General features: G+C 47.8%; 1 protein-coding gene across 10 annotated transcripts in view; it reads left to right on the top strand.

Moving 5' to 3' along the window:
- The window catches only part of SPECC1 (sperm antigen with calponin homology and coiled-coil domains 1), a 203,860-nt gene that overhangs the window by 48,400 nt on the left and 128,740 nt on the right, over positions 1-26,720 (top strand). For 9 of the 10 annotated variants that reach the window (XR_011259861.1, XM_069603445.1, XM_069603447.1 and 6 more), the window contains exons 2-3: positions 8,077-8,243; positions 15,354-15,492. Coding sequence is in view for 9 of the 10 variants with exons in the window: in XM_069603445.1 (XP_069459546.1) it covers positions 8,097-8,243; positions 15,354-15,492 (286 nt within the window). In the remaining variant the exon portion in view is untranslated. Of the gene's footprint in view, positions 1-35; positions 255-8,076; positions 8,244-15,353; positions 15,493-26,720 lie in introns of all 10 variants that reach the window. The other variant, XM_069603448.1, reaches the window with a different exon arrangement.

The following is a 26,720-nucleotide window of genomic DNA, read 5'->3' as shown; positions in this document are numbered from 1 at the left end:
TGGCACAGTGGTAAAGAATCTGTCTCCCAATGCAGGAGACACAGGAGACTGGGGTTCAGTCCCTCAGTCAGGAAGATCCCCTGGAGAAGGAAGCAGCAACCCACTCCAGTATTCTTGCCTGGGAAGTCCCATGGACAGAGGAGACTGGTGGGTTGGAGTCCGTGGGGTCGTAAAAAGTCGGATATGACTGAGCACACACGCATATCGCCTTTGGAGAAGTATCTATTCATGCCCCTTGTCCATTTTAAAATCAGGTTAGTTTTTGTTGTTGAGTTGCAGGAGTTCTTTGTATATTCCGGGTGGTAACCCTGCCTTAGTCTGCCTGGGCGCTCATAATAGAATACCATAGACTGAATGCCTTAAACAACAGAAATGGATTTCTCACAGTTCTGGAGGCTGGGAAGTCCAAGGACAAGGTGTGGCCATTGGGTTCTTGGTGAGGGGTCTCCTCCTGCCTTGCTGTCGGCCGTCTTCTCACTATGTCCTTGCGTGGCTTTTCATCGGTGTGTGTGCAGCAGAAGGTCTCTCTCCCCCTCCACTCCTAATGCACCAATTCTGCGGGATTAGGACCCACCCTTATCACTTCATTTAACCTTAATCTACCCCGAAAGCCCTATCTCCAAATGAAATCACTTTGAGAATCAGGGCTTCAACATATAAGTGTGGTGGGGGAGGGGCACAACTCAGTCCACAGCAAACCCTTGCCAATGTTTTCTTCCATTCTGTGAGTTGCCATTTCACTCTGTTGATTGTGGGTTCTCTGATGCATAGAAGTGTTTAATTAAAAAAAATTTTTTTTCTATTTACTTGACGTTTTGTCTGCACTGGGTCTTCACTGCTGTGCATAGGCTTTCTCTAGTTGCAGTGAGCAGGGACTGCTCTCTCTTGCAGTAATGTGGGCTTCTCATTGCGGTGGTTTCCATGCTGTGGGGCTAGGCTGTAGAGCGTGGGCTCAGCAGTTGTGGCGTATGAGCTCATTTGCTCCGTGGCATGTGGGATCTTCTCAGACCAGGGACTGAACCTGTGTCCCCTGCATTGGCACTGGACCACCAGGGAGTCCCAAGTGTTTAATTTTGTTGTCATCCAGTACATCTTGTTGCCTGTGCTTTTGGTGTCGTATTTAAGAATCCATTGCCAAATCCAATGTCATGAAGCGTTTCCCCTGTGTTTTCTTCTGCGGGTTTCACAGTTTTGGCTCTTACATTTAAGTCTTTCATCCACTCTGAATTAACTTTTGCCTGTGGTGTAAGGTAAGGGTTCCACTTCATCCTTTTGGTGTCGACGCCCAGTTTTCTTAGCATCATTTGTTGAAAAGACTGTCCTTCCCTCTGAATGCTCTTGGCACTAGACAATATATTCTTACTCTTTCAATAGACCTTTTGAAACTGTGCCTATAGAAAGAGCTCTTGAAGTACTTTATTTCCATCTCCTTTTGTATGGCCTTGACTCTTTTCTGTCGTTCTTTGATGTGAAGCCACATTCTAGGTAAGGAAACAGCCAGTGGTTAGTGGCTAACAGCTCTGTGGGACGCTGGCTTCTTGGTTCAGCTTTGGAGACAGAAAGATGGCCCAGGGCAGTATTTCTGAGGGTTTGATCTCAATATAGCTCCCAGATTACAGCCTCTCTCCAGGATTTGCATTTCATATTTAAAGACCAGAGCATCCTGGTTTTTTTTTGTTTGTTTGTTTGGTTATTTTAGGTTAAACCCCATTCGTTATGGTCTCCACCTTGTGGCAGTCAGTCATAGTTTCTGTAAGTCCCTATTCCATTTCCAGACTGTGTTTTCAGCTTGAGATGGTGGGGCTGGTGCTGTGCAGTTGTCCTTTTCTGTTTAGTTTTGTTTCATCCCTTCTTGGTTCTCATTTTCTTCCGATGACTTCTGCTGATGGGATCAATGACTTTCTGTCAAAATTTTATGTATTTATTTATTTTTGGCTGAGCTGGGTCTTTATTGCTGTAGGCTTTGTCTGGTTGCGGTGAGCGGGGGCTGCTGTTGATTGCGGTGCTTGGGCTTCCCTCTGTGGCGCCATCCCCTGTTGGGGAACACAGGCGCTAAGCTCACAGACTTCAGCAGTTGTGGCTCAAGGGCTCTAGAACTTGGGCTCAGAAGCTGTGGCTCGAAGGCTTAGTTGCCCCGCGGCCTGTGGAATCTTTCCAGACCAGGGATCGAATCTGTGTCCTCTGCATGGGCAGGCAGATTCCTATCCTGCCTCTGTACCACCAGGGAAGTCCTCCATGTGAATTTGCCTTTTCCCTTCTGATGCTGTGTAGAAACTTGTTCTTTATATACTGGGAAGGATTGAATCTAAACAAAATGGGATGACTTTTCATCTTGAGACCAACAGGAAATAATAAGCTTTGAAGAGCTTCCTTTGGCCTCCAGCCTGAGTCTGGGATTCCCTTGGCTGCTCCCGGGCCAGGTTTTCAGCGTAAACATTCCCAGGTTGGGTGGGAACCGAACCAGGTGCCAGTTGAGGAGCCTGGCTCTTCCTCTGGAACTCAGTTTCGCAACCTGGGGTCCCGACAGCTTAGGCAGGATCATTCTTCATTGTGGGGCTGCCCTTCAGGTACGGGGGTGTCCAGCAGCATCTCTGGCTCCACCCCCAGCAGCACCCCGCCAAGCTGTGACAGCCCAGAACAGCTGCACACACTGTCAGATGTCCCCTGGGGGCAGAATCCTCCGCCCACCCCACTGCAGAGGTCAAGAGCAAGCCCAGCGCGGGTTCTAGAAAGCTCTTGCTGGATGTTTTCAGCGTGCCATTCACTTGCCTTCTGTTTCCTGCCGAGTCCCCTGGTAGTTGAGCTATGTGAACATGCTTATTTTGTTTGTTCTCAGACTTGAATGCCTCCTCTCGGCTTCCTGGGGCTTATTGTACTTGGAGTGCAAAGCTGAATGCACTCTCCCACCCCCGGACACTCCTCATTATTTGCGATGGTCCAGAATGGTTTCCCGGCTGCCTTTCGATTTTCTTGCCTTAAAAGGGTAACCAGTCTGAGACCCGAGACACCAGTCTCCCAGCACAGCTCTGAAGGCGGCGCTGAAGCAGCTGAGCCGCATGCTGTCTGACCCTCCTGCTGCATGGACCGTGTCGTGTTCCTGACTGTTCTCTTCCTATCCTTCTCTTCCATCTTTTTTACTTAACTCCACTCAATTTATGAGTTATGGTTTAAATAGAAGTCTTAAACCATTCTAGAGAGGAAAGAAGCTTGATAGGAATATAAAATGAACAATTTAAGGAAAACAGCCCTGGGAAGACCCTCTCCCTGCCCTTGTGGCGTTAAGTCCCTAAGTTTAAGTGTACCTTGAATCCTCAGATAACACGGGTTTGAACTGCATGAATCTACCTACAAGTAGGTTTTTTCCACAGCGGATCCTTCAGTACATCTTGGTCCGTGGTTGGTTGAATCTGTGGATACCAAGGAACCACAGACTCGGAGGGACCACATATGTGGGAGGACCACAGACGTGGAGGGGACCACAGACATGGAGGGACCCAGAGATGGAGGGCCGACTATAAATGAGGAATAAATTAAGCCGCACTTTGTTCAAAAGTCAACTGTAATTTCTTGATCAGTTTGATCCTTTTGAGTTGGTTAGAAGAATTTTTAGGAATCAGGGAATTAATCATAGAAATCTTTTTTTTTTCTCCCCATCATCTTGTGCTTGGCTGGAACCCATCTGTCTATTTTGTTATGAGCTCATAAACCTAAGAGAAGTATCTTTCGCCAGCATGCACACGGTGTTGCCTTTCAGCCGCTGGGGCCAGTCCCAGTGACTGTGGGGTGTCTGCTCGTTGTTCATCCTCCTCTGCACTTTCCCTCTGTCAGGTTTCCAGGTGAACACAGGCTGCTCTGTGAGCAAGGAGAGACCTTGCTTACGTCTGGAGTGTCTGTCTGGTTCTGGCCACTGGACATTGACTCCGTGATTCCATCACTGGGTGTTGCTGAGTCAAAGCCAAGCAGCTCTTGGCTGAACACTGTGAGCATTTGTGAGTAGGCAGCTGGTGCTCATTGAGTATCTTCTGTTGTGTGATGCAGGCACCAAAAACTCTGTTAAATCAGGTGAAGATGTTGGGAATCGTAGTGTTTTGAAAAGCATGCCTGAGCCTGTGTGGTGAGCAATGGAGGTGGAATCCGACCAGGAGCTCTGGATCCTGAAGCCTGTGTGCTTTCCTCAGAACACTACCCAGGGAGGCCGTACCCATCCCTGGTGTCTAAGAGCCAATTAAAACTGGATTTGAATCTTGGCTGTATCATAAACTCTGTGGTTTGGGCAAGTTCCTTAACCTCCTAAACAGAACCAAGTGTCCCCATCTTAGACTGAGGGTGATGCTACCTTGTAGGGTTATAATGAGGGCTTGATGACACGTGAAGAGGGCTGAGCAGCGCCAGGCCATGGGTGAGGGGCGAGAGGAGGGTCGGAGAGGAGAGTCAGAGAGGAGGCAGTGGGAAGTGGATTGGGTGAAAGTCTGCAGAAGCTGGGAGTGGGCCTGGCGCCCTGCCGAATTCCAGCAGGAGGATCCTGGAGAGTGGACAGAGAGCAGGGCCAGAGCAGGCCGAGCACTGTGGGTGGATGGCTCCAAGTATGTTCCTTTTGGGGTCCATTCCTGGAAAGCCCAGGGCTGGGTGTTGGCAGAGCAAAGGAAAGAGGAGGCCTTGGAAGATTTGGGGAACACAAGGAAGACCCGGTCCTGCTGGAAAGGGCAGGCGATGCTTAACGAAGTCCTAGATGTGGAGTGTGGGGAGCAGGGCTCCTAGCAGGCCTTCAGCTCGGCTGGAGGTTGAAGCACCCCCACCCAGCACCCTAGTCCCAGGAAAGTGGCACTGCTGTGGTGGAGCCCGCTACCCCTCAGGGCGTATTCCCCCCAACACAGCGCCCACCCCAGGACCCCTCCCCTGGCACTCTCCTACCAATAGGACTCTCTTCCTGGTTCAAGGGGAGATGTTACTTATTTCATTTCTATATATTTTGAATTGTGGAAGAAGATGGAATTTGAAGAGTCTGGCTGGTGCATGAATACAAGATAGATGTCTCCATCTGGGAAAATGAAGGAAAGACGTGTGAAGGGAGCCAAGGATGAAGAGTCAGGCAGTGTGGAGGGGCCCAGAGGAGGAAGGTCCTCTGTGTACCTGCATCTGGGAATAATCAGATTGGGCTCAAGGTTCTAGGAGAATAAAGATGTGATGATGCAAATGAAGTAACCCCAGAATTTTGCCTCAGAGCAAGTGACCGCAGCCTTCGAGAAGTGGCTGCAGTCTTTTCAGGTGACTGTCTGGAAGGCTGTCAGGTTTGTTGCCAGAGATTAAGGTTTCGATCTGGAATTTTGACTGAGATGCATTTTCCCCCTTTCCTTTCTCTTCTTTTCTTTCTCCCTCCCCCTCCCTTTTTTCTTCCCTTCCTTTTTTTTTTTTTTTTTAAAGATTTATTTATTTATCTTTGGCTGCTCTGGGTCTTCATTGTGGCACACCGGCTTCTCATTGCTGTGGCTTTTTTTGTTGTGGAGCACGAGCTCGGTAGTTGTGGCTCATGGGCTTAGTTGCCCTGTGGTGCGTGTGGGATCTCCCTGAGCCAAGGACTGAACCTGTGTCCCCAGCACTGGCAGGCTAGATCACCAGGGAAGCCCCCTTCCCTTCTTTTTCTTTTTTTATGCCAAGGGCTTAGGGAAACACTGGGAAGATTTTCTATCACCTTCCTTCTGCTTTTCCTCTTCAAGGTCTTATCTTTCTTCTGGGGAATGAGTACGACACATTTCATTTCTGGGTTGATGGGTAGATTTTGGAAAGCACGGATTCGGTATAGAATCACCTATGTTTTCACCAAGTAAGTCCTGCAATAGTCATCTCTAAGTAGTTGCAGTCATCACCTGAAAGAGTGCCTTGATTAAACAGATACTTTATTTGTTGTCTCCATGAGTCAGACTGATATGTCACTGGTTGGTTCTGCAGTCATGGGTAAAATTCATCAGTAATTCTCTCCAAGAATCACTCAGGCTGTGTTCATTCATTTTATATTGAGAGTCCTAATGAGTTGCTATATAGGTCTTAACCTAGGAATTCTTCCTTGTTGCTGTGGAAACAAGCATTAAAAATTGTGGGCCGAGAAAGAAAAATAGCTGGTGCTAAACATCCGTGAAATACACAAGAAATGGTTGTTTAAATACAGAATCTTAAAAATTGTGATACCTGGAATCAAGCTGAGACTAATAAACTATTGAACTAGTCATATGACTGAAATTATGAGTAATTTTTCTCAGAAATGCTTTAGAAAACAAATCACTGTCTTAAAATAGTATTTTCACCTGTAGTCACATTGGCACAGCTGACAGGATAGCAGTGCTCAGAACGAGTGCCAGGTACGGTCTTGGACACTGGCCACCAGCTAAACTGTTTAAGTAGGAGCAGGGGCTGGGTGGCCCCAGCTGGGAGGCCGTTGGTTTAAATGATGTCTCCGAGAAAGGAGACAAGAACAGGAGGACATCCCTGCTGAGCCAGGCTTGGGGAGGCAGCCCATTCATTTTCTCGGGGGCAGAAAGGGGTATCCTGGGATACGGTAAGGGGAGAGGTGGCCCAGGGCTGCTGAGCACCAGCTACGATCCAGGAGGCGAGCAGTTAATTAGGCCCAGCTCCTGCGAATGCTGGGGCTTCCCGGGTGGCACAGTGGTAAGGAATCTGCCTGCGAACGCAGGAGCCACAGGAGACGAGGGTTCGATCCTTGAGTTGGGAAGATCCCCTGGAGGAGGGCATGGCAACCCACTCCAGTATTCTTGCCTGGGAAATCCCATGGACATAGGAGTCTGGTGGGCTACAGTCCATTGGGTCACAAAAGAGTTGGACATGATTGAATACTTGGGAGTGCAGCTGCTGGCGTCGCTGTCACCTGGTGGTTGGTGGTGGTTCAGTTGCTCAGTCGTGTCCAACTCTTTGTGACCCCTGTCTGTGGGATTCTCCAGGCGACAATACTGGAGTGGGTAGCCATTTCCTCCTCCAGGAGATCTTCCTGACTCAGGCATCAAGCCCAGGTCTCCTGCACTGCAGGTGGAGTCTTTACTGACTGTGCCACCAGGGAAGTCCAGTCACCTGGTGGTGGTTTTTAAAGTGCATTTTCCAGTTTGTTTCTTATCTGTGGTTTTGGTCCTTGACCTCACCTCCCTGGTCGTGAGCATCCACAAGGACAGGCAGAGTGGGGTCCCATTGTGCTGCTGAGAGGGAAATGGGTTCAGAGGTTCATGGCCAGCCGGCCCACGTCCTCAGCAGTGATGGCAGGACTCAGGTCACCTTCCTTGCCTTTGGATGTGGGTTTCCCCCAGGTTTTTAACCATATCATGCTCCTTTGCACAAACTGTCTTTCCTAGAATATTTTAATTGAGTAACTCTATCCTATAATGGCAGGTCTGCCTGATCAAAATCTTCCCAATTAATTTTTAATTGATACCATTTTTGTCCGAAAGAAGAAAAATAAGCTGTGCTTCTGTGAAATTGAATTTTCAAGTAATTCATTTATGTCTATTTGGAAATTATGTAAGTTGCTCGACTGTCAACCCTAAAATGGCAAGGCTTACAGATACAGTATGTCTCGACTCCAGCTGACCTGTTTTATGTGGGGAGATACATGTATTTCCACATTGCTGAAGAGTAATGTCATAACGTTTCTCTTATAGCTCAGTCAGTAACAAATCTGCCTCAGTGCAGGAGACCTGGGTTTGATCCCTGGGTTGGGAAGATCCCCTGGAGAAGGAAATGGCAAGCCACTCCAGTATTCTTGCCTGGAAAATCCCATGGACAGAAGAGCCTAGTGGTCAGCCCATGGGGTTGCAAGAGTCAGACACGACTTAGTGACTAAACCACCACTATGTCAGAACATCGGTAATGGTGCACATGTGTTTTCAGTAGTTCAGTGAGAGCTGTTTTGAAGCTGTAGAAAGGAACCTGGTGGGAAGGTACCATCTCGGGAGGAAGGTGCTCTCTGTGCATCCTCATCTGGAGGCTTGTTCTCCATGACAGCGGTGATGCCCATGGTGCATGGTGAAGCTCTGTCAAGTGTGGACACATGGGTTTTCTTTTCTACTCTTTGTACAGAAGGACTCCTTGGGACAAACATGAGGAGTGCAGCCAAGCCCTGGAGTCCAGTGACCAGGGCAGGGAGCCACGGGGTGGACCGCCCCCGGCCCCTCCCTGTCCCCTCTCCCGGCATGAAGAGCTCCAAGTCTTCCACCTCGCTGGCTTTTGAGTCCCGACTCAGCAAGGTATGGATGGGACACCGGGCAGGGTTGCTGGGTGCCCTGAGGCAGTGAGCAGGCCCCAGGAGGGCCCCAGCATAGCTTGACCTGAAGGCACAGAGCAAAGGGGGTGCATCGGGGTGCCCTGGGCTCGAGAGGAAATCTGTAGTCAGACAGAGACGGCAACCCCCTGCATGGACCATGTGGACTCTCCAGCCAGAATCTGACCCCAGCGTCCACTGGACGGGCTCAGGGTCACCAGGGTTCTCAGAGTCCAGGTGTCACTGCCCCACTGGCCTGCATCTGGGCTTCTCCTCTCAGGGTTCCCCTCCCCCAACCAGGGCAGCCCCTGGGGGTCTCCCCTGCTGGCTCCTCCTCACCCCCTAGGGTTCCTAACATAAGTGGACTGGGGTACCTCCTTACACCCTGAGATGAAACTCAGAGACCTTGTCACTGGCCTGCACACACACACACACACACACACACACTCTGGAGAAATCATTGTAGAATCCTAACTATAGAAGGAACATCATTTATAATTAAATCATCACGTTTCCACTTGCAACTGCCTGTGTGTGGCTCCACTGAAGGACCTGTGATGCTTCTTGGTGCCCCATGGATGTGGCCGCTCCAGGCAGACAGATCCAGGGTTATCGTGTTGATGATTCGGGCACCGGGAAGGCTGGGGTGATGGTTTGAATGCTGACCACTCTTGGTGAAGTTGTGAACCCAAGTGCAGTCTTCCCTTGTTATTCTTAGAAAGTTGAGTGTATCTTAAAGTCTTATAAGAAAGAAACACATTATTTTTATATGTAAAACAAAGGGGTGCTCTCCACTGGGATAATAATCAAAGACACTCCAGCTCTGTGAGTGTCTGAGTGATCTGTGAAGAATGTGGATGCAGACAGTTCCTTGTGCCAGGCTGCCAGGTTCTTGGAAGGATGTCTGGGGTCTCCATCCTCCCACTGGGTAGACGCCAGTACTACCTCCAATCACAGTGACAGCTAAAGACGCACCCACAAAATTCTGCCACACTCCCTGAGGAATGCCACTGTTCCTGGTGAGGACAGTTCTTGTAGGTGACAGTGTCCACTCATGAATTCTGACACCACATGGGGGTGACACCTGGATCTGTGTCTCCAGCCAGCGCTCCTCCGGCTGCCTTTGTGACCCACCTCCTGGGTGTCTGGAAGGCCCCTTGAAGGTGACATACTCAACATTGACTGCTCTCCTTCCCCTGTCTCTCCTGCCTACAAACCTGCTCCTCTAGACTCTCCCCATTCCAGTAAATAGCAACTCTGTTCTGTCGTCGCTCAGGCAGAGCCCTGACATCATCCCCAAACCCTCCTTTCCTCACATCCCATGGTCCACCTGCAAAACATCCCAGGGACTACCTGCCTGCTCTTGACTTTGCAGCCTACGTTCCATTCTCAACAGAAGCTGGGTGGTCCTTTCAACACAAGTCAACACAAGTCGCTCCTCTGCTTAAAATCCTCCAGGCTCTCCCCACCCATTCAGAGGGGAGTAAAGTGTCCTCCCACCCCGCCGAGCCTGGCTCCCTGGGCTGTGTGCACACAGCTTCTGGGTTCCCCCTGTGCTGCCCTGTTGCTCCCTGGCAGTGCTCAGTGTGGGCTGAATGCCTGGCAGGGGCGGTGGGTGTAGGAACAGCTCGCTGAGGAGGGGGTCAGACAGGCCGCATCAGGACCTCAGCTGTGCCTGCTCCTGACTGTGGAACCTCAGGCAGGCTGCGTGGCTTCTCCAAGATGGGGTGAGGACTGTATCTGCCCTGAGACGTAAGTGTGGATAGTGCCCTGCACATAATTTTGTTTATCATTATTCTGTTATCCTGGCCCTGACCAATATTTCCATCGTTTTAATTTTTATTGTCTTTGACCTATTGGGAGACATCTTCAATGTGGATTTTAAATGAATATATACATTTCCCCCATAACCGACCCTGAGAACTTCTGGAATATATTAAAATATTTTCAAGCAGTGTTTAATCACAGGTGAAGCTCAGGTGTGTTTCCTACTGACGATGAACCAGTAAAATGGTAGCTGTTTCTGCCTTTGATGGATGTGTGTTTTGGAAACTGGTTCCAGTGGGAGGACATCAGGGGAGACGCAGACACTCCTCTGGAGGCTCTCGGCTCTTGTCCTGGTCCTTGGGGTCACCAGGCCTGAACCTGGGAAAGAGGGTGCTGGGGTTGGGGGAAGGAATAGCCGAGAGCTGCACCCCCGTACTGTCTGACCCTCCTCTCCTCTCTGCCTCTGTGGGCAGAGGAAGAAGACAAAACCCAGAGCACAGAAGAGAAAGAGGCGACAGACACTGACAGAAAAGCAAGTGGCTTCCCCCTTGAGTATTTTACTGCTGAAATCTGAGCACTCAGAGAAGCTGAATTATACACTGAACACAACATCCCACCACCTGGACGCCACAGTCAACATCTCACTACGGCTGCTTTACAGGACTTCCTGGGTGGCTCGGTGGTAAAGAATCACCTGCCAGTGCAGGAGACGCGGGGTCAACCCCTGGGTCGGGAAGATCCCCTAGAGGAGGAAATGGCAACCTACTCCAGTATTCTTGCCTGGGAAATCGCATGGACAGAGGAGCCTGGTGGGCTACAGTCCATGGGGTCACGAAGAGTCAGACTCGACTGAGCACACACATATTACCTACGACTGCTTTGCAGAAGATGGACACATGTAAGTGTAGACAGATATGTTTTCACTGGCCCAAAACAGGAAAACTAAAACACATGCACCGAAAGTAGAATGGAAGACCCTGCTTCAGACGCTGGCCTGAGCTGTGGAGCCGTGGAGGAGCAGATGTGTGTGGGGAGGAACAGGAGCCTGGATGGGATGGCAGGGGTAGGGGGACTACTGTGAGTCCTCCTCATGTCACTGAGCCCAGCACAGGGAGGCAAGCCACCCGAGCTCCCGGACGCAGACAGGCCATGTCACACCAGCCACTAGAAGGCTCATGTCTGTTAGTTAGGACTCTCTTGGCCACAAATGACAGAACATTGACTTGAACAGAAGAGAAATCTATGGAAGACATCTGAGGTTCCAGGTCACTGTGTGCAGGACAAAGGTGCAAGACCGGAGCGTAGAGAGGCCGGGACTCCCCGGGACTTCACGTCACCTTTCTCTGCTTTGTCATCTTCTTTGTCACGTGGTATGAAGTCTGGCAGTCAGTCCTGCCCGTGCCTCCCCGATTCCTTGGAGGGCCAGCTAATGCTTGCTTCTGGTTGGTTAAAAGAAAGCAACAAGCAAAGTATTGGGAAAGGTCTCTGCTTGGTGGGCACGAGTCATGTGTTAACCCCATCCAGTTTCCTGTGGCCAGGGCTCAGGGTCCCCGTAAAGTAGCCTCATGGTTTATGTTCTCCTTGAGTCTTGGGGACTGAGTCAGTCCTGTTGTTGTCCTTAAGGAAAGCGTGTTCCACAGTTGCACTGCCTGAAGCAGGAACCACCAGCCCCTGTGGCGGTGATGAGCCCTGAAGGGTGTTGTGAGTGCAAGACACACGTCAGGTTTTGAAGAGTGAGTGCGAGAAAAGGAAAAAACTCCATCTGTGTGTTCTACATTAATTGATAATATTTTTAATGTATTGCATCCAGAAAATATATCACTAAATTTAAGGTTGCCTGTTTCATTTATGTTTTTTAATGTTCCTCCCAGACCATGTAAGCTTAGGCCCATGGCTTGTATAATATTTCCACTGACAGTGCTACTCTAAAACCTTTTGGTTCTCAAAGTGTGGAACCCACAGCGGCAGTACCAGCATCCCCTGGGAACTCGTCCAAAATGCAGATCCTCAGGCCTCACCCAGACCTACGGGATCAGAAACTTGGCAGGGGCATTGGGGCTGGGGTGCAGGCATCTATCTGCATTTTAACAGACCCTTAGGATTCTGACAGACCCTGAAGTTTGAGAACCACTGTTCCAACAGTTAACATGTTCTCCACCTTGAAAGACCAGATTGTGTTTTGTGCGATTATTTGAGAACTTTGACATTCCCCATCCCCATCTTTGTGGAATTGAAGGAATATCTTAGCTACATGAATCTGTGAGCTGTTCAGACATTTTCCTTTTGTAAGCTTTCATGTACAGGTGTTCAGCAGCTTAAATATCAGTGGAAGCGTTGGTGAAAATACTTATTAAACACATCAAAGCAAGACCGATGCTTTCGTAGGGATCTTGTATAACAAGCCAGAGATCTTAGGTGGTGCCGAAGCTGCATTCGATGACCAGGGAACAAAGCCAAGAATGCAGCCATGAACAGAGGAAGATGAATTAGTAACCTCATTCCAGCGGTGTGGCCGGCGTCTCCTGGCTCCTCCTAGGCTCTGGCCCAGTGGAAATGTTCTGTGTCTGATATTGCCTCCAAGAAATAATAAGAGAGTCTTCGGCTGTGTGCCTCAGAGGACAGGAAGGATCAATCTGGAGTCTGTATGTCCTGCCTCTGGGAAAGTACTAAGCAGTGAATCTTTCTCCAAAGGAATTCCGTGTGGAAGGTGCAGGAGAAATGTAATGTACAAGGGCTGCCTGTAAAAGCTTTGCTGCCCCCCAAATGGGCCATGCTGCACTAGGGAGACAGCACGCCACTGGCCTGGAGCACGTCTGTCTTATCCTTTTGCCAGTGAAGGATGGGATCAGATCTTTTTATAATACAGGTTGGGACCCCAAAGTCCAAGAAGAGGCCGAGGAAGTTGGGTACAGCTGGTAAAATGGAACTCAGAAGTGGGCTTCGGAGTTCACTCAGATCCATACCATGGCTTGATCTGTTTATCAGGTGAAGAAACAAAAGCACAGGGGAAAAAAAAAGGCACAGAGAGGTAAAGTGATTTGCCCTGGGTCACACAGCCAGTAAGAGGCAGAGCCAAGATTCCAACCCAGGATTCCAAGTCTGGACTTGGAGCTGGTACCCTAAGCTGCCACCCTGTGCCACCCACGTGACATGGCTTTCCTTCAGCCCTGTCCACAAGCCCCGGTGGTGTCCCCAGCGTCTCCTGGCTCCTCTTGGGCTCCAGCCCAGTGGAAATCATACAGGCCTTGGAAACGCAGTCCCGGGCCTGCCTCCCAGTCCTGCCTCACCCATGTAGCCTCTAGCGAGTTAGTTAATGCGCTTTGTCAAATCCAGTGTAGTCAAGTTGTGCTTTGAATCAGAAGTAGCATGTGAGTCAAGGACCTAGAAGGACCCAGGCTGCTGCATGTCATCAGCTCCTGTCTGTTCCTTTAATTCTGCCTCTGACCCTCCAAACAGGCTTACCACCCAGTCTTCACAGCAAGAACTTGACTTTGCCTTCCTTCCGCCTCCCCAGGTGCTCTCTCTATTCCCCCTACCCTGCCTGCCCTTCCAGCTGCCTCCTCTCTCCCCTCCCCAACCCCGCCCAGTCCTTCCTTCACTTCTGTCTATTTGGCTGAGACAACCCCACCCCCTCAAACAATCAGGGATGGAACCCATGCCCCGTGCATTGGAAGCAGGGAGTCAACCACTGGACCACCAGGATGGTCCCAATGTATTATGGATGGCTCGCCTGGCTGGAACACATGGGTTTCCCTGTTGTCTGCTTATCACGTCCAAATCCTTGTCACTGCTTCTCCTCATCCTTATTTCTCTGGGGAGCCGGGAGGGTCCTGCCCTGGCCCCATGTGCTCCCCCTTCCTTCCCCACCCTGCTCCCTGCCCCCAGCTCTTAGCGTACACTTGCAGCCTCAGGGACATCCCCATCCACTTGGTCCTCCAGGCCCGGTCCAGGGCACCTGCTCCGTGAGGATGCCCACACCTCCCGTTTTTGTTTTCCTCACTGTTCATGACGTAGTCTGAGTCACCGCACAGGAACTAGCCCCTTTGCTGGTTGTTGACCCTGAGAACAGGCCGCCCACTCCGCTGTGGCCCGTGTGCACCCTGGCCCGTGGATTCGGCACATTGCATGTGCTGAGGGTGGATGCCCAGCTCCACTCTGGCAGTAGGCCTTCAGAGCACAGTGTCCAGGATGGTGGGAGCAGCTCTGGGGGCTGTGGTGAGGGGGGAGGGCCCCTAGGCTCTCTGATCCACCCGCTCCCCATTCTCCTTCTCTGGGCTCCTTAACCTTCAGGAAATGGCCCTAGAACAGGATGGAGCCCCTGACCAGTGTGGTGGCCCAGGCTTCCTGCTCCAGGTCTCCGTTGATTCGAGGGAATTTTCATGCTGTTTCTCAGTGTCGTGTGTGTTTGTAGAGGCTCCGGACACCTGCCTGCCTCGTCTTCTAGAAGGATCCCCTCCACAGCCATCTTTAACCAAGACTCTCTGTGGTTGGGAGAACTTATTTGTGTTTTTTCTCCTTCAGCTCAGGTATGGTTTACCTGGGCTAGAGTGTGAGCTCATTTAGGGCCACCCCCCCACCCCCACACACACTTCAATAACTTTCAGCAAATGTTTGTTCTCTGCCTTCCGTGCTGGGGAAGAAGACAGACAAGGAGCAGGGGTCCTGCTGTCTTTCTGCCATCCCTAACATTCTTCTGGCCCCACAGCAGTCCCTCTCCTCTGTCTGAACACAGTGTGTATGGGGTCACCTGCCAGCGCTTGGGGTGGGCATCTGTGGATGGTCACCTGTTTGTATCTCTTCCCTCTGAGAAGAGAATAACCTCCAGAGGTTTTTGTGCTACTTTTTATTGTCTTTGAATTTCTTGTGTGTTGCTCTATCCTGATTTCTGTGTGCCATATAGTTCTTTTTTGGTTGGTTCCCAGTCTTTTAAGAAAAAAGCAATAATACATTGGGACCATCCTGGTGGTCCAGTGGTTGACTCCCTGCTTCCAATGCACGGGGCATGGGTTCCATCCCTGGTTGTTTGAGGGGGTGGGGTTGTCTCAGCCAAATAAATACATAAAAATACACATATTTTAAAAACTTCATTATTTGAATGTGATTGATGGGTGGTGACTCCCCACGACCTTACACGGATCTTTGAAGCAGTGCTGGATGACCGCGCCAGAACCGAGGGCACCCGGGTTTGTCCACTCTTGCGCTGTTCCCTCCGGCCCGCCACTGCCCGAGGAGCGGGATGGGCAGATGGGGCCTGCTCCGTGCTTTGCCGGTTTATGGTGCTCCTTCCGGAAAACGCATCTCTTCACCCTCTCTCCCCTACCTCTCTCAGCTCAAGCGGGCCAGCAGCGAGGACACCCTCAACAAGCCCGGGGCGGCCGCTGCTTCCGGGGCAGCAGCTCGGCTGAAAAAGACGTCCACTTCCGGGGCCATCTCTGAACTCACCGAGAGCCGCCTGAGGGGCCCCTCAGGTAGGCGGGAGTGGGGGCAAGGAGAGACTCAGGCGGTGCGGGCGGGCAGGTGGGAGCGGGCAGGTGGGAGGGTCTCAGGGAGGTGGGGGTAGGTGGGCGGGGTCCGGGGAGGGGCGCAGCACGTGGGGGGAGCCCAGGGCGGAGGAGCCCTGGAGGCCCTTGTCCATTTGAAAGCGTCTCAGGGCTCAGGTCTGTCAGGACCACTTTGAGTCAGGAGCTTTTAGGCGACAACATTCCACAATGGGGGGTTTCCTATGTCTCAGGGAGAGAGACACAAGGGGACAGGGAGGCGGTGGGGAGCCCTGTGTGTCCCTCCGCCCCTCTGCTTGTCCGTCACTTTGCACGTGTGGCCTTCATGGGGATTCAGGCAGAGTGGTACAGGCCGTGGGGCTGTCTTGGGGTCTTGGTGCGGCGGTGTAGAGGAGTGCGTGGGCCCGCAGGTCCCTGGCGGAGCTGCCCAGCCTGCGTCCTGAGTCCTGTGGAGACCAGGAAGATCTGGAGGCTGCTTACAGTCGCTCAGACGCCGGTGGCCGCTGAAAGCCGTGGGCATTCTCTGTGTTAGCAGTTTCTTGAGAAACAGAAAAGGTTTTTTTTTTAATCCATTATTCAGAGCACTGGAAACTTAAAACATCAAAGAATATATTTCATTTTCTTTTGCAGCATGTAGATAAGAAAACTGAGCTTTCCGTGGTCCAACTCACAATGCAGGCCCATAAATAATAGTAATGTATTGCTCAGTCATCCAAGATAGGAACAGCTGAAATGTTCCTTTATGGTAGGGGTTTAATGGTAGCCTGCTTATGACTTTTTTACTTTTACGTAAAATATTACTTAGCTTTCCAAAGTATATTTTAATTTACTCAGTTTTCAAAAAGTTGAATCTGTAAAGAATATATGTGACTTTTTTTATGATGTGGGAATGGCCTCATGTTTCTCTACGACCATTTTACTTTTTGAAAGACTGGTTTCATACTTAATATACACACATTTGGTTTTTCTAAATAATTCTATTTATTGATGCTCGGGCTTTATCCCACTTGCGGTGAGCAGGGGCGACTCTAGTTGCTGTGCTCAGGCTTCTCGCTGCAGTGGCTTCCCTTGTTGCAGAGCACAGGCTCTAGCATGGGCTTCAGCAGTTGTGGCTCCCGAGCTCTAGAGCGCAGGGTCAGCGGTTGCAGCTCCCGGCTCTAGAGCGCAGGGTCGACAGTTGCGGCTCCCGGGCTCTAGAGCGCAGGGTCAGTAGTTGTGGCTCCCGGGCTTAGTTGCTCCGTGGCATGTGGGATCCTCCCATACCAGGGCTGGAAGCTGTGTCCCCTGCATTGGCATGTGGATTCTTTACCACTGAACCACCAGGGAGGCCCTCACACATTTTGTTTTTAAAATACAGCATATGAAAGTACAATATATTTTTTATCAAGCCAGCCTAAGACTGTTTTTACAAGTTAACAAAGAACCACTAAAAAACTAACCGACTGACCTCACTCTCAAAATATTGATGTAAAAACGTGAGGTGAAAATTTTAGCAAGTAGAATTCAACAAATTAACAGCAGTAGTGCATATCATAACCAAGTGGATTTATGGCATCCAAGATTGGCTTACCAGGAAATTCAGGAATATAATCCATCAAACAATATTGATAGGCTAAATAAGAAAAACCATGAGGTCCTCATACTCTTTGATTTCACTTTCACTTCTTTCTGATTAAAAAACAAAAACAAAACTCTTGGTAGACTACAAGTGTATGGGTACTTCTTTAGTGATATGAAATGTATGTATCTCCAGTCGAAACTAGCATTATGCTGTATGGTGAAATCTTAGAAGTATTTCCATTAAAATCAAGAATGACTTAAGGTTGACCATCACCAATTTTTTCTTCAAGTATTAAGCTAGGCAGTGAGACATGAGAGCCATAGGAGGGTGTTCATGTTAGAATATAATGGTGATTTTATGCAGACAATAACATTGTATGCTTAGAATTTCCTGAAAGTTGTATCATTAGAAAAACCTTATCATGTCCTAAAAATGTGTTAGATATGATAAGAGTTCAGTGTGTGGCTGATTATACAATGTGAAATACCAATAGCTTTCTCATCAATAACTAGTTAGGAAAGATAATAACATAAGAAATAATCCCATTTATAAAGGAATGAAAAAGGTAAATAAGCTTAAATTGGCACTTCCCAGGTAGCGCAGTGGGTAAAGAATCCACCTCCAGTGTAGGAGACGCAGGTTTGATCCCTGGGTAGGGAAGATCCCCTGGAGAAGGGAATGGCAGCCCACTCTAGTATTATTGCCTTGAGAAGTCTGTGGACAGAAGAGCCACAGTCCATGGGGTTGCAAAGAGTTGGACAGAACTGAGCATGCATGCACACAAACAATATGACAAGGGTGTATATTTTAAAAAATCTTAAAACTTTTTAAAGGACATAAATGAAGGTATGCATAAGTAGAAGGGTATATACCTGGTTCTTGAATAAGACTAAATATAACAAAGATTAAATTTAGTAGATATGTTAAATAAAACAAATGTCTGAAGTATCCTATGAATTTGTCTTCATCTCAGTGATAGTATCAGTGGTAATTCAAGAGCAGAAACACTGATAAAATGATACCAATTTATATGAAACAGCAGTTCTCAACCTCAGGCGATTTTGCCCTTTACCCCAACCCAGGGAACCACTGGCAGTCTGCAGAGAGGTTTGGTTGGCATCACTGTGGGTGATACTGCCATCTAGTGGGCAGAGGTCAGCGGTGCTGCTGAACTTCCTGCAAGGCACAGGATAGCCCCTCACAGAAAGGAAGGGTCCTGCCAGAATTGTCAGTAGTGCGCTGTTGGTAAACCCTAATCTAGAAGAATAAATACTCTCAGATAACCAGGAAGTTTCTGAAACATCAGCGATCCGGGAGGACTATTCAGTGGAGCAGACAGTCCACAGGATTGGAGGATTCCGTGTAGGATTACAGTAGTATTTTCTATCAAGTTGGATAATTCACTCACAAGTAATGACTAATTGAGTCTTTAGGAACAAATAAAGCTGGATCCCTATCTCATGCCTTTCATCAGAATAAATTCAAAGTGGGTTAAAATTTAAACCTTAAAAAGTGAAACCATGAACGTGCAGAGAAAACATCAGAGAATCAACTTGTGGTCTTGGCCTTGGAAAGAACAAGCAGAGAAGTCATAGTCAAGCACAAAAGTCAACTGGTGAAAAAAATCGCATAAATGTTAAACACTGCTTTGTAAATAAGGGGAAATTATTTGCAAGACATATAACAAAGGGGGCTTATTTACAATGAGTTGGTATAAATCAATAAGAAAAATAGTACAGAAGAAAAATGAGTAGTTCATATAAAAAGGAAATACAGATAGCCACTAGAAAGATGTTGGGACTTCCCTGGTGGTCTAACGGTTAAGAATCTGCCTGCCAATATAGGGGCACAGATTCAGTCCCTGGTCCTGGAGGATCCCACATGCTGCAGGGCAACTAAGTCTGTGCACCATGACTGCTGAGTCCGTTAGCCCTAGAGCTTGTGCTCCACAAGACAACAGCATCAATGAAGACCCAGCACAGCCGACAGAAAAAAGATACTAAGTCTCACTTAGAGGTAAAAAGATATAACTCAGAGCAATAATTATGATTAGTGATTTCCCCTAACAGATTAGTAAAAATTAAAACGATTGAGGAACTTTCTTGGTGGTCCAGTTAGGACTTTGTGCTTCCACAGCAGGGGACACAGGTTCAACCCCTGGCCAGGGAAATAAGATTCCACATGCTATGCAGCACAGCCAAAATAAATTTTAAAAAAGAACTACAAAATGATTGATAATTTTTTTATTTCATTAAGGGTGAGGGGAGCCACACCACATACTGCTGATGACAGGGACAATCTGGCAAAATCTATCTACATTTGTAACATGTATGATCTTTCACCAAGGATTTCTACCACTTAGCATTTAGCATTATGCTGGACTGTGAAGAAAGCTGAGCACCGAAGAATTGATGCTTTGAACTGCGGTGTTGGAGAAGACTCTTGAGAGTCCCTTGGACTGCAAGGAGATCCAACCAGTCCATTCTAAAGGAGATCAGTCTTGGGTGTTCTTTGGAAGGACTCATGCTAAAGCTGAAACTCCAGTACTTTGGCCACCTCACTCAAAGAGTTGACTAATTGGAAAGGACTGTGATGCTGGGAGGGATTGGGGGCAGGAGGAGAAGGGAACGACAGAGGATGAGATGTCTGGATGGCATCACCGACTCGAGGGACATGAGTTTGGGTGAACTCTGGGAATTGGTGATGGACAGGGAGGCCTGGCGTGCTGTGATTCATGGGGTCGCAAAGAGTCGGACATGACTGAGCGACTGAACTGAACTGATATACTTGAAAAAGAATGCCTATATACATGAACAAGATGTTTGGTTGTGACATTATTGTAACAGTAAAACACTGGAAATACCCAAGTGTGTATCAGTCCAGGGCTGGTTGCATAATGAGATTTTGGTATAGCAGAATAGTGTGCAGCCATGAAAATGGACACAGTAGATTTGTATGTACTGACAGGGAAAGATTATTACTAAGTGGGGAAAATAAGATGGTGTGTAGAGTCTGACCTCATGTGTTTTGATTTTTAAATACATGATTTAATTTTTGAAATCATAACTGTTTTCCTGGAAGGATATAAGGATGTTACTTTGAGGAGAGTATTGAAAGTGGTGGGGGAAGGAGACCTACCATATTAGATCTATCTATACTGTTTCAAAATGTTAAAAACACATACACACATTGCTTTAAAAATTAAAAACAGAATCAGTTCAGTTCAGTTGCTAAGTCGTGTCTGACTCTTCGCGACCCCATGGACTGCAGCATACCAGGCCTGCCTGTCCATCACCAACTCCCGGAGTTTATCCAAACTCATGTCCATTGAGTCGATGATGCCATCCAACCATCTCATCCTCTGTCATCTCCTTCTCCTCCTGCCCTCGGTCTTTCCCAGCATCAGGGTCTTTTCCAGTGAGTCAGTTCTTTGCATCAGGTGGCCAAAGTATTGGAGTTTCAGCCTCAACATCAGTCCTTCCAATGAACACTCAGGACTGATTTCCTTTAGGATGAACTGGTTGGATCTCCATGGAGTCCAGGGGACTCTGAAAAGTTTTCTCCAACACTACAGTTCAAAAGCATCAATTCTTTGGTGCTAAGCTTTCTTTATAGTCCAACTCTCACATCCATACATGACTACTGGAAAAGCCATAGCCTGGACAAGACGGACTGTAACGTAAATTTTATTTTGCTTTAGTCCAATCCTTCCTCTTCTACTTGCCTTTTAGTGTGTGTCTTAACCATTTGTTTGTCAGTAATTTAACTGCTTAATCATAGCACATGTTCCCTTTATTCAGGATTCTAGAGGAAGACTTCATAAAACCAGTTTTACTGGTTTCCTCACTCCATGGGCTTTAGTTTTCTTATTCTCACATTGAGGAAATACATACAGATCTTCAGCTCAGTGATGTCATAGCAAAGGTCTGTGAATGCTTCATAAACTGTGATGGGCTATTTGGAACGTATTCCAACAGTTATCATTCAAATTCCTGAATGTAATGAGATTTGATTGTAATGAAGTTACATCCTTTGACTTAATCAAGTTAGATTAAAAAATTGCACTTGTCTGTGGAGCTTTTGGGTTTTAAGTGCGGGTAGTCCTTAATGTTTTCATATCAGCTTTTGTACAGCTGGCGCTTTTGTACATGGTCACATATCCCCAGTCTGCCCCATTCCTGTGAATTCAGACCCATGCATCAGCTGACAAACCAGCCACTAGGAGCACTGGCCGGCAGGTCACCCATCAGCAGGTCTGTCTCTGCTGCAGGTGCCAGCACCCCTGCCATTGTGCAGTCGTGTTAGGTGGTTCTGTGAGTGTCAGCTCACACTTTGTCTTTATTTTCTGTGCACGAAAACCAGGGAAATGAGAGCTCTGGCACTAGTAATAAGTGTGGGTTTTAATATCTCAGTACCATTGAGAGGTACCAAGGAGGTGACTCACTGTTAGAAAGGGCACCCCCAGCAGGAGCTCACTGGAGTCGCCACCACTCTCTATAGATTCAGCTGTAAAGACAAAAATGAGACTAAAGAAAAGAAGGAAAATACTAGCAGTACGTGATTGATTTCCTCCTAAAGGAAAGATGTAATTATAAATTATATGTAAACACTTAGGGGACAGAATTCTTTTTATGGCCCTCAACATTTGGCTTTGGGACATGTTTTCGGTAATGGCGTGGGATGGTATAATCTGTTTTTTTCCCAGTATATTAATTTTGGAAGGGATCCTGTCATGAAACAATTATACAGTTATACAGTGTTGTGGTTTTAAACTCATAGCAGTTAAACCTGTGATCAGCCTGTATTGTACCCTTTGCTGGGAATTAATCTGTCCTTGGGGAGGAGCCCTCAAACCTAGCACAGAAGGAAATGCTCACTCTTCAGGTAGTACTGATCATATGATGGCAACTGCTGCTAATGTGCTGTCTAACCTGGGTGCTGGGGGAGCTTGGTAAAGGGGCTGGATTGTCTCTGGGTTCTGATGTCCAGGCCCGAGCATCCCCAGGGCCCTGTCACCATCGCAGTACCCAGAGCAACCACTGAAAGGCAGGGAGGGGTGTGGACGGGGCAGGGGTTCCGGCCCTACCTGGTACCCTCCCCCACCCCACCCCGCACCAGGTTTTGGCCTCGCTCAACCTCACCACAGCCTCCAGGAGAAGCAGTGTTTCGCCCAGATCACAACACTTCAGGGAGGTCACACGAGTGTTACTTTGTCTTCTCCATGCCCGCCCATTTCCACACTGAACACTTGCTCCTCCCAACTGATTTCGAATCAGTATTATAACATCTCTGTGGCAGAGCCCAGCCCAGACACCTGCTTCTTCCTTTTCTCCCTCCAGTGTCTGTGATGCAGATCTGGTCTTAACTGATGGGCATGGGCTTAGAGAATGGGATGGCCCCTGGTGGTAGATGGCTGTCCTCCCTGATACCCCCTAACTGCACATCCCAGGGCCCCAAGAGATGCTAAGCCTTTTAGGTACCCCCTTTCCAAAACTGCAAGGGGCCCCAACACTAGATGGCAGCCTCGTCCACGCACTGACTCATGTTCTGGGAGCCCCCACTCTGACTAGAGGTCCTTTTGACTTTCATGCAATTAGATCAACAAACATTTTTGAGTGCCTACTGTGTGTCTGACACTATTTTAGGCAACAGGGCAACCTCAGGGGGCAGGACAGAGATCCCCCATCCGTGGAGCTCCATGAACAAACATGGACGAGAACAGTGCAGGCACATGGCTGCAGCCGAAGTGGGAGGGGTGCAGGGCAGACAGCTGGGGTTGGGGGCTGAGGGAAGGAGGAGTGACTCACCCAACCTCATTTTATTTACTTTTTATTTTTAACTTATTTTTATATTGCAGTATAGCCAGTTAACGGTAGCTATACTGGTGGCTCAGACAGTAAAGAATCTGCCTGCAATGCGGGAGGCCTGGGTTTGATCCCTAGACTGGGAAGATCCGCTGGAGGAGGGAATGGCTAGCCACTCCAGTATTCTTGCCTGGAGAATTCCGTGGACACAGCAGCCTGGTGGGCTACAGTCCATGGGATTGCAAAAGAGTTGGATACCACTGCTACTAGTCAATTAACGATGTTGTGTTAGTTTCAGATGGGCAGCAAAGGGACTCAGTCATACATATACATGTATCCACTCTCCCCCAAACTCCCCTCCCATCCAGGCTGCCACAGAACATTGAGCAGAGTTCCCTGTGCTATACATTTTAAATATAGCAGTGTGTACATATCAATCCCAGACTCCCTAACTATCCCTTCCCCCCACCCTGGCAACCATAAGTTCGTTCTCTAAGTCTGTGAGTCTGTTTCTGTTTTGTATCATGCGTTAAGATTCTACATGTAAGGGATGTCGTACGATATTTCTCCTTCTCTGTCTGACTTATTTCACTCAGTATGACACTAAGTCCATCCATGTCTCTGCAAATGGCATTATTTCATTCTTTTAAATGTCTGAGTAGTATTCTATTGTATATGTGTACCACTTCTTTATCCATTCTTCTGGACTTGACCTCATTTTAGAAGGAGCGTTTTGGCTGGCTGTGCAGACTGGACTAATGGATGGAAGGGAGACCCAATCACAGGCTATGGCCAGGCCCTAGGAGAGAGCCTTTTCAAGGCTGAATAATATTCCCTTGTATGTAAACCACATTTTCTTTACCCCTCCATCACTGACTGACCAGGGAATAGCTTTAACTTCTGCAGTGTCCAGGGTGACGCCACTGTGAGGAGGTTTTAAACTTGGTACTGCTATTATAAAGTCTTGGATTCTTTGAGGGTACCTGTACTTCCCAGAGGTACATGGTCATCAGGGTTTGGTGGCTTTCAGGGTTCCTCTCTGGGAACCTGTGGTTCAGAGGAGGGCACTCTCCCTACTTGTCCCTCCAGAAATACTGACTTTTTTGCAAAGTCTTTCTGTCCAGAAATGTGGCTGCCTCTCTGAGCCTTCCTTTTTGTCTTTATAGTCCACACATTTCTTCTCCTTTTTCTTCTGTTTGTTGAGTTTTCTTCTGTTTGATGAGTTTCTTCTGTTGTTGAATTTATACTTTTATTACTTTTGTGGGTGGGATTGCTTTTTGTTCTTTTTTAATGCACTTCATGAACGTGCATGTCATCCTCCACACTAATCTTCTCTGTGTCCTTACAATTTTAGGATGTGTTGCTGAGGTGAACATTCACTGTATTTTTTTTAATTAGATATATTTTAAACTATCTAACTTGTAACTGACTCCTTCCCTCACTGGTACTGATGGTTTTCAGTTGATTCTCCCATGATCTCCAAGTGGACGATTCTATCAGCTGCAGATAACAAAGCCCTTTGTCTCCTTCATCCCTGTGGCTGTGTCTTTTCTTTCTCATTCCTGCTGTGTCATGTGTGTGACACTCGGGTTGTGTTAAATGCTAGTGATGTGCTTGTTCTCATTTTACTGTGATTACTTTTGATCTTTCCCCATTAAAGCAGATGCAGAAAGTTGGCTTGAGATATTGATTTGCAGGTTCAGTTCTTCCTTTCCTCTTTTGCTTAAGAGTTTCTAGATTGGGTGGTAGATTTATTAAATGCCCTCAAGGCATTCTGTTATGACTTTAATTACTGGTTTTCTCTTTACCCTGAAGCCTCCTTCAGGGAATTCAAATATGTGTATATTCTGTCTCTTGAGTATATCTTCCCCATCACATATTAATATTTTCTTTAATCCTTTTGATTACTTTAATGCATCCTCTGATTTTTTTAAAGTTTATCATCTAATGTGCTTTGCTTTGTTTCTTTACTTCAGCTATTGTGTGTTTAATCTTTTGTCTGATTTATCTGATCTCAAATTGTTTCTTCTTCATAACCTCTTGCTGTAGCTTCACAGCTGTAAAAGCTGTTTGAATTTCAATGAGAATATACATTAGAGATTCTCTAAAATTTCCTATTTCTTCCAGTAACTGTTTCATAGGTACTTATTTATCTGGATTTCTCAGTTGGTTCCCTTCTTATGAATGGCCAAGACTTTCCAGATAGAATCTAGTGATTTTCTAGAATCATCCATCTTCGTAGAGGGAAGTCTGTTGTATGATGTTCTGGGGGCTGTGTCCACACAGGTGACTTTCTCTCACGCTGAGACTCAGGGTAAACTTCTGAACAGTGACTCAATTTTCTCCCATTGGTGTCTTTATTCATTGGGGGATCAGACCCTTCCCATTGGAGAAGGTTCGCCAGTTTCCTCAACCTGTAAGACGAGGTTGACCACACCCATCTCAGGAAGTGGTGAGAAGGAAGTACAGTGGCCTCTGTGAGGAAGCAAGAGTGGAGCCTAACATGGAACTGTCTTTATGAAATGTGCTTATTTCCTCGAAAACCGCCCTGCGCGACAGGACCTCAGAGTCAGGAATTATGGCAATTAGATAAACCCACCTGCCATGGGCTCTGTCTGGCACATTTTGCCCAGGAGCTCCCAGCTCTGCATTAGGATGTGCTTTTTTTTTTCCTTCCAGAGCTCACCTCTCCCTTGCACTTAGTCAACAATTCCTTTTTCAGTCAAAATTAAAGTTATTCTTTTTGGTTCGAAGCAGTAAAATTCAGGTCAGGTTTTGACTGAATATATGAAAGAATGGGCTTCCCAGGTGGCACTAGTGGTAAAGAACCTGCCTGCCAATGCAGGTAGATGTAAGAGACACAGGTTCAATCCCTGGGTCAGGAAGATTCCCCTGGAGGAATGCACGGCAACCCACTCCAGTATTCTTGCCTGGAGAATCCCATGGATAGAGGAACCTGGTGGGCTGCAGGCCATGGGGTCACAGAGAGGACATGACTGAAGTGACTTAGCACACACACTCATGAAAGAATGTTCCAGCAGCCACAGCACATCGGAAGCGCTCAGCCCTAGGAAATGAAGAACTCCTGGTTATTGGAGTGAAGGTTTCATTCCACGCTAACTCCTTGATGGGGATGTTGGACAGTGATTGAATCAGATCCTTACTGACCTCCTTCCTGACTTCAGGAGGTTGCTGTTAAGCTCAAAGACCTCCTTCTGCATATCCTCTCTTGTCCCCTCCCACGTAGGAGACACTATTCCAGGCCCTCAGGCCAAACCTGCGTTTCCACCCCAAAGTGAACCTGCCTTCTGGAAACGCTACCCCAACAGCTGACACTGTATCCGTTCGTTCCTTCACCAAGTATTTGTGTCTACTGAGTCCCAGGCATCTTTCCAGGTGCCAGGGAGGCAGCCATGAGCAACACACAGAAAGCCCCAGCTCTTGCCAACTTCTTGATTTGGGTTGGGCTGCAAAGGGTTCCCTCATTATTTATAGCAATTTTGAACATTTTTTAAAATTGAGGTTTCTTGGGCTCCAGTATCACTGTGGATGGCGACTACTGCCATGAAATTAAAGACACTTGCTCCTTTGAAAAGAAAGCTACAACACACCTTTTTAGGCAGTGCATTAAAAAGCAGAGACATCATTTTGCCAACAAAGGTCAGTATAGTCAAAGCTATGGTTTTTCCAGTAGTCATATACAGATGTGAGAGTTGGACCATAAAGAAGGCTGAGTGCCGAAGAATTGATGCTTTGAAATTGTGGTGCTGGAGAAGACTCTTGAGAGTCCCTTGGACTGCAGGGAGATCAAACCAGTCAATCCTAAAGGAAAT

This window comes from Ovis canadensis, chromosome 11, assembly GCF_042477335.2.
Source record: "Ovis canadensis isolate MfBH-ARS-UI-01 breed Bighorn chromosome 11, ARS-UI_OviCan_v2, whole genome shotgun sequence".
NCBI classification, from domain to species: domain Eukaryota; kingdom Metazoa; phylum Chordata; class Mammalia; order Artiodactyla; family Bovidae; genus Ovis; species Ovis canadensis.
The sequence above is the reverse complement of the archived record's forward strand: the minus strand, read 5'-3'. Positions and strand labels throughout refer to the sequence as shown.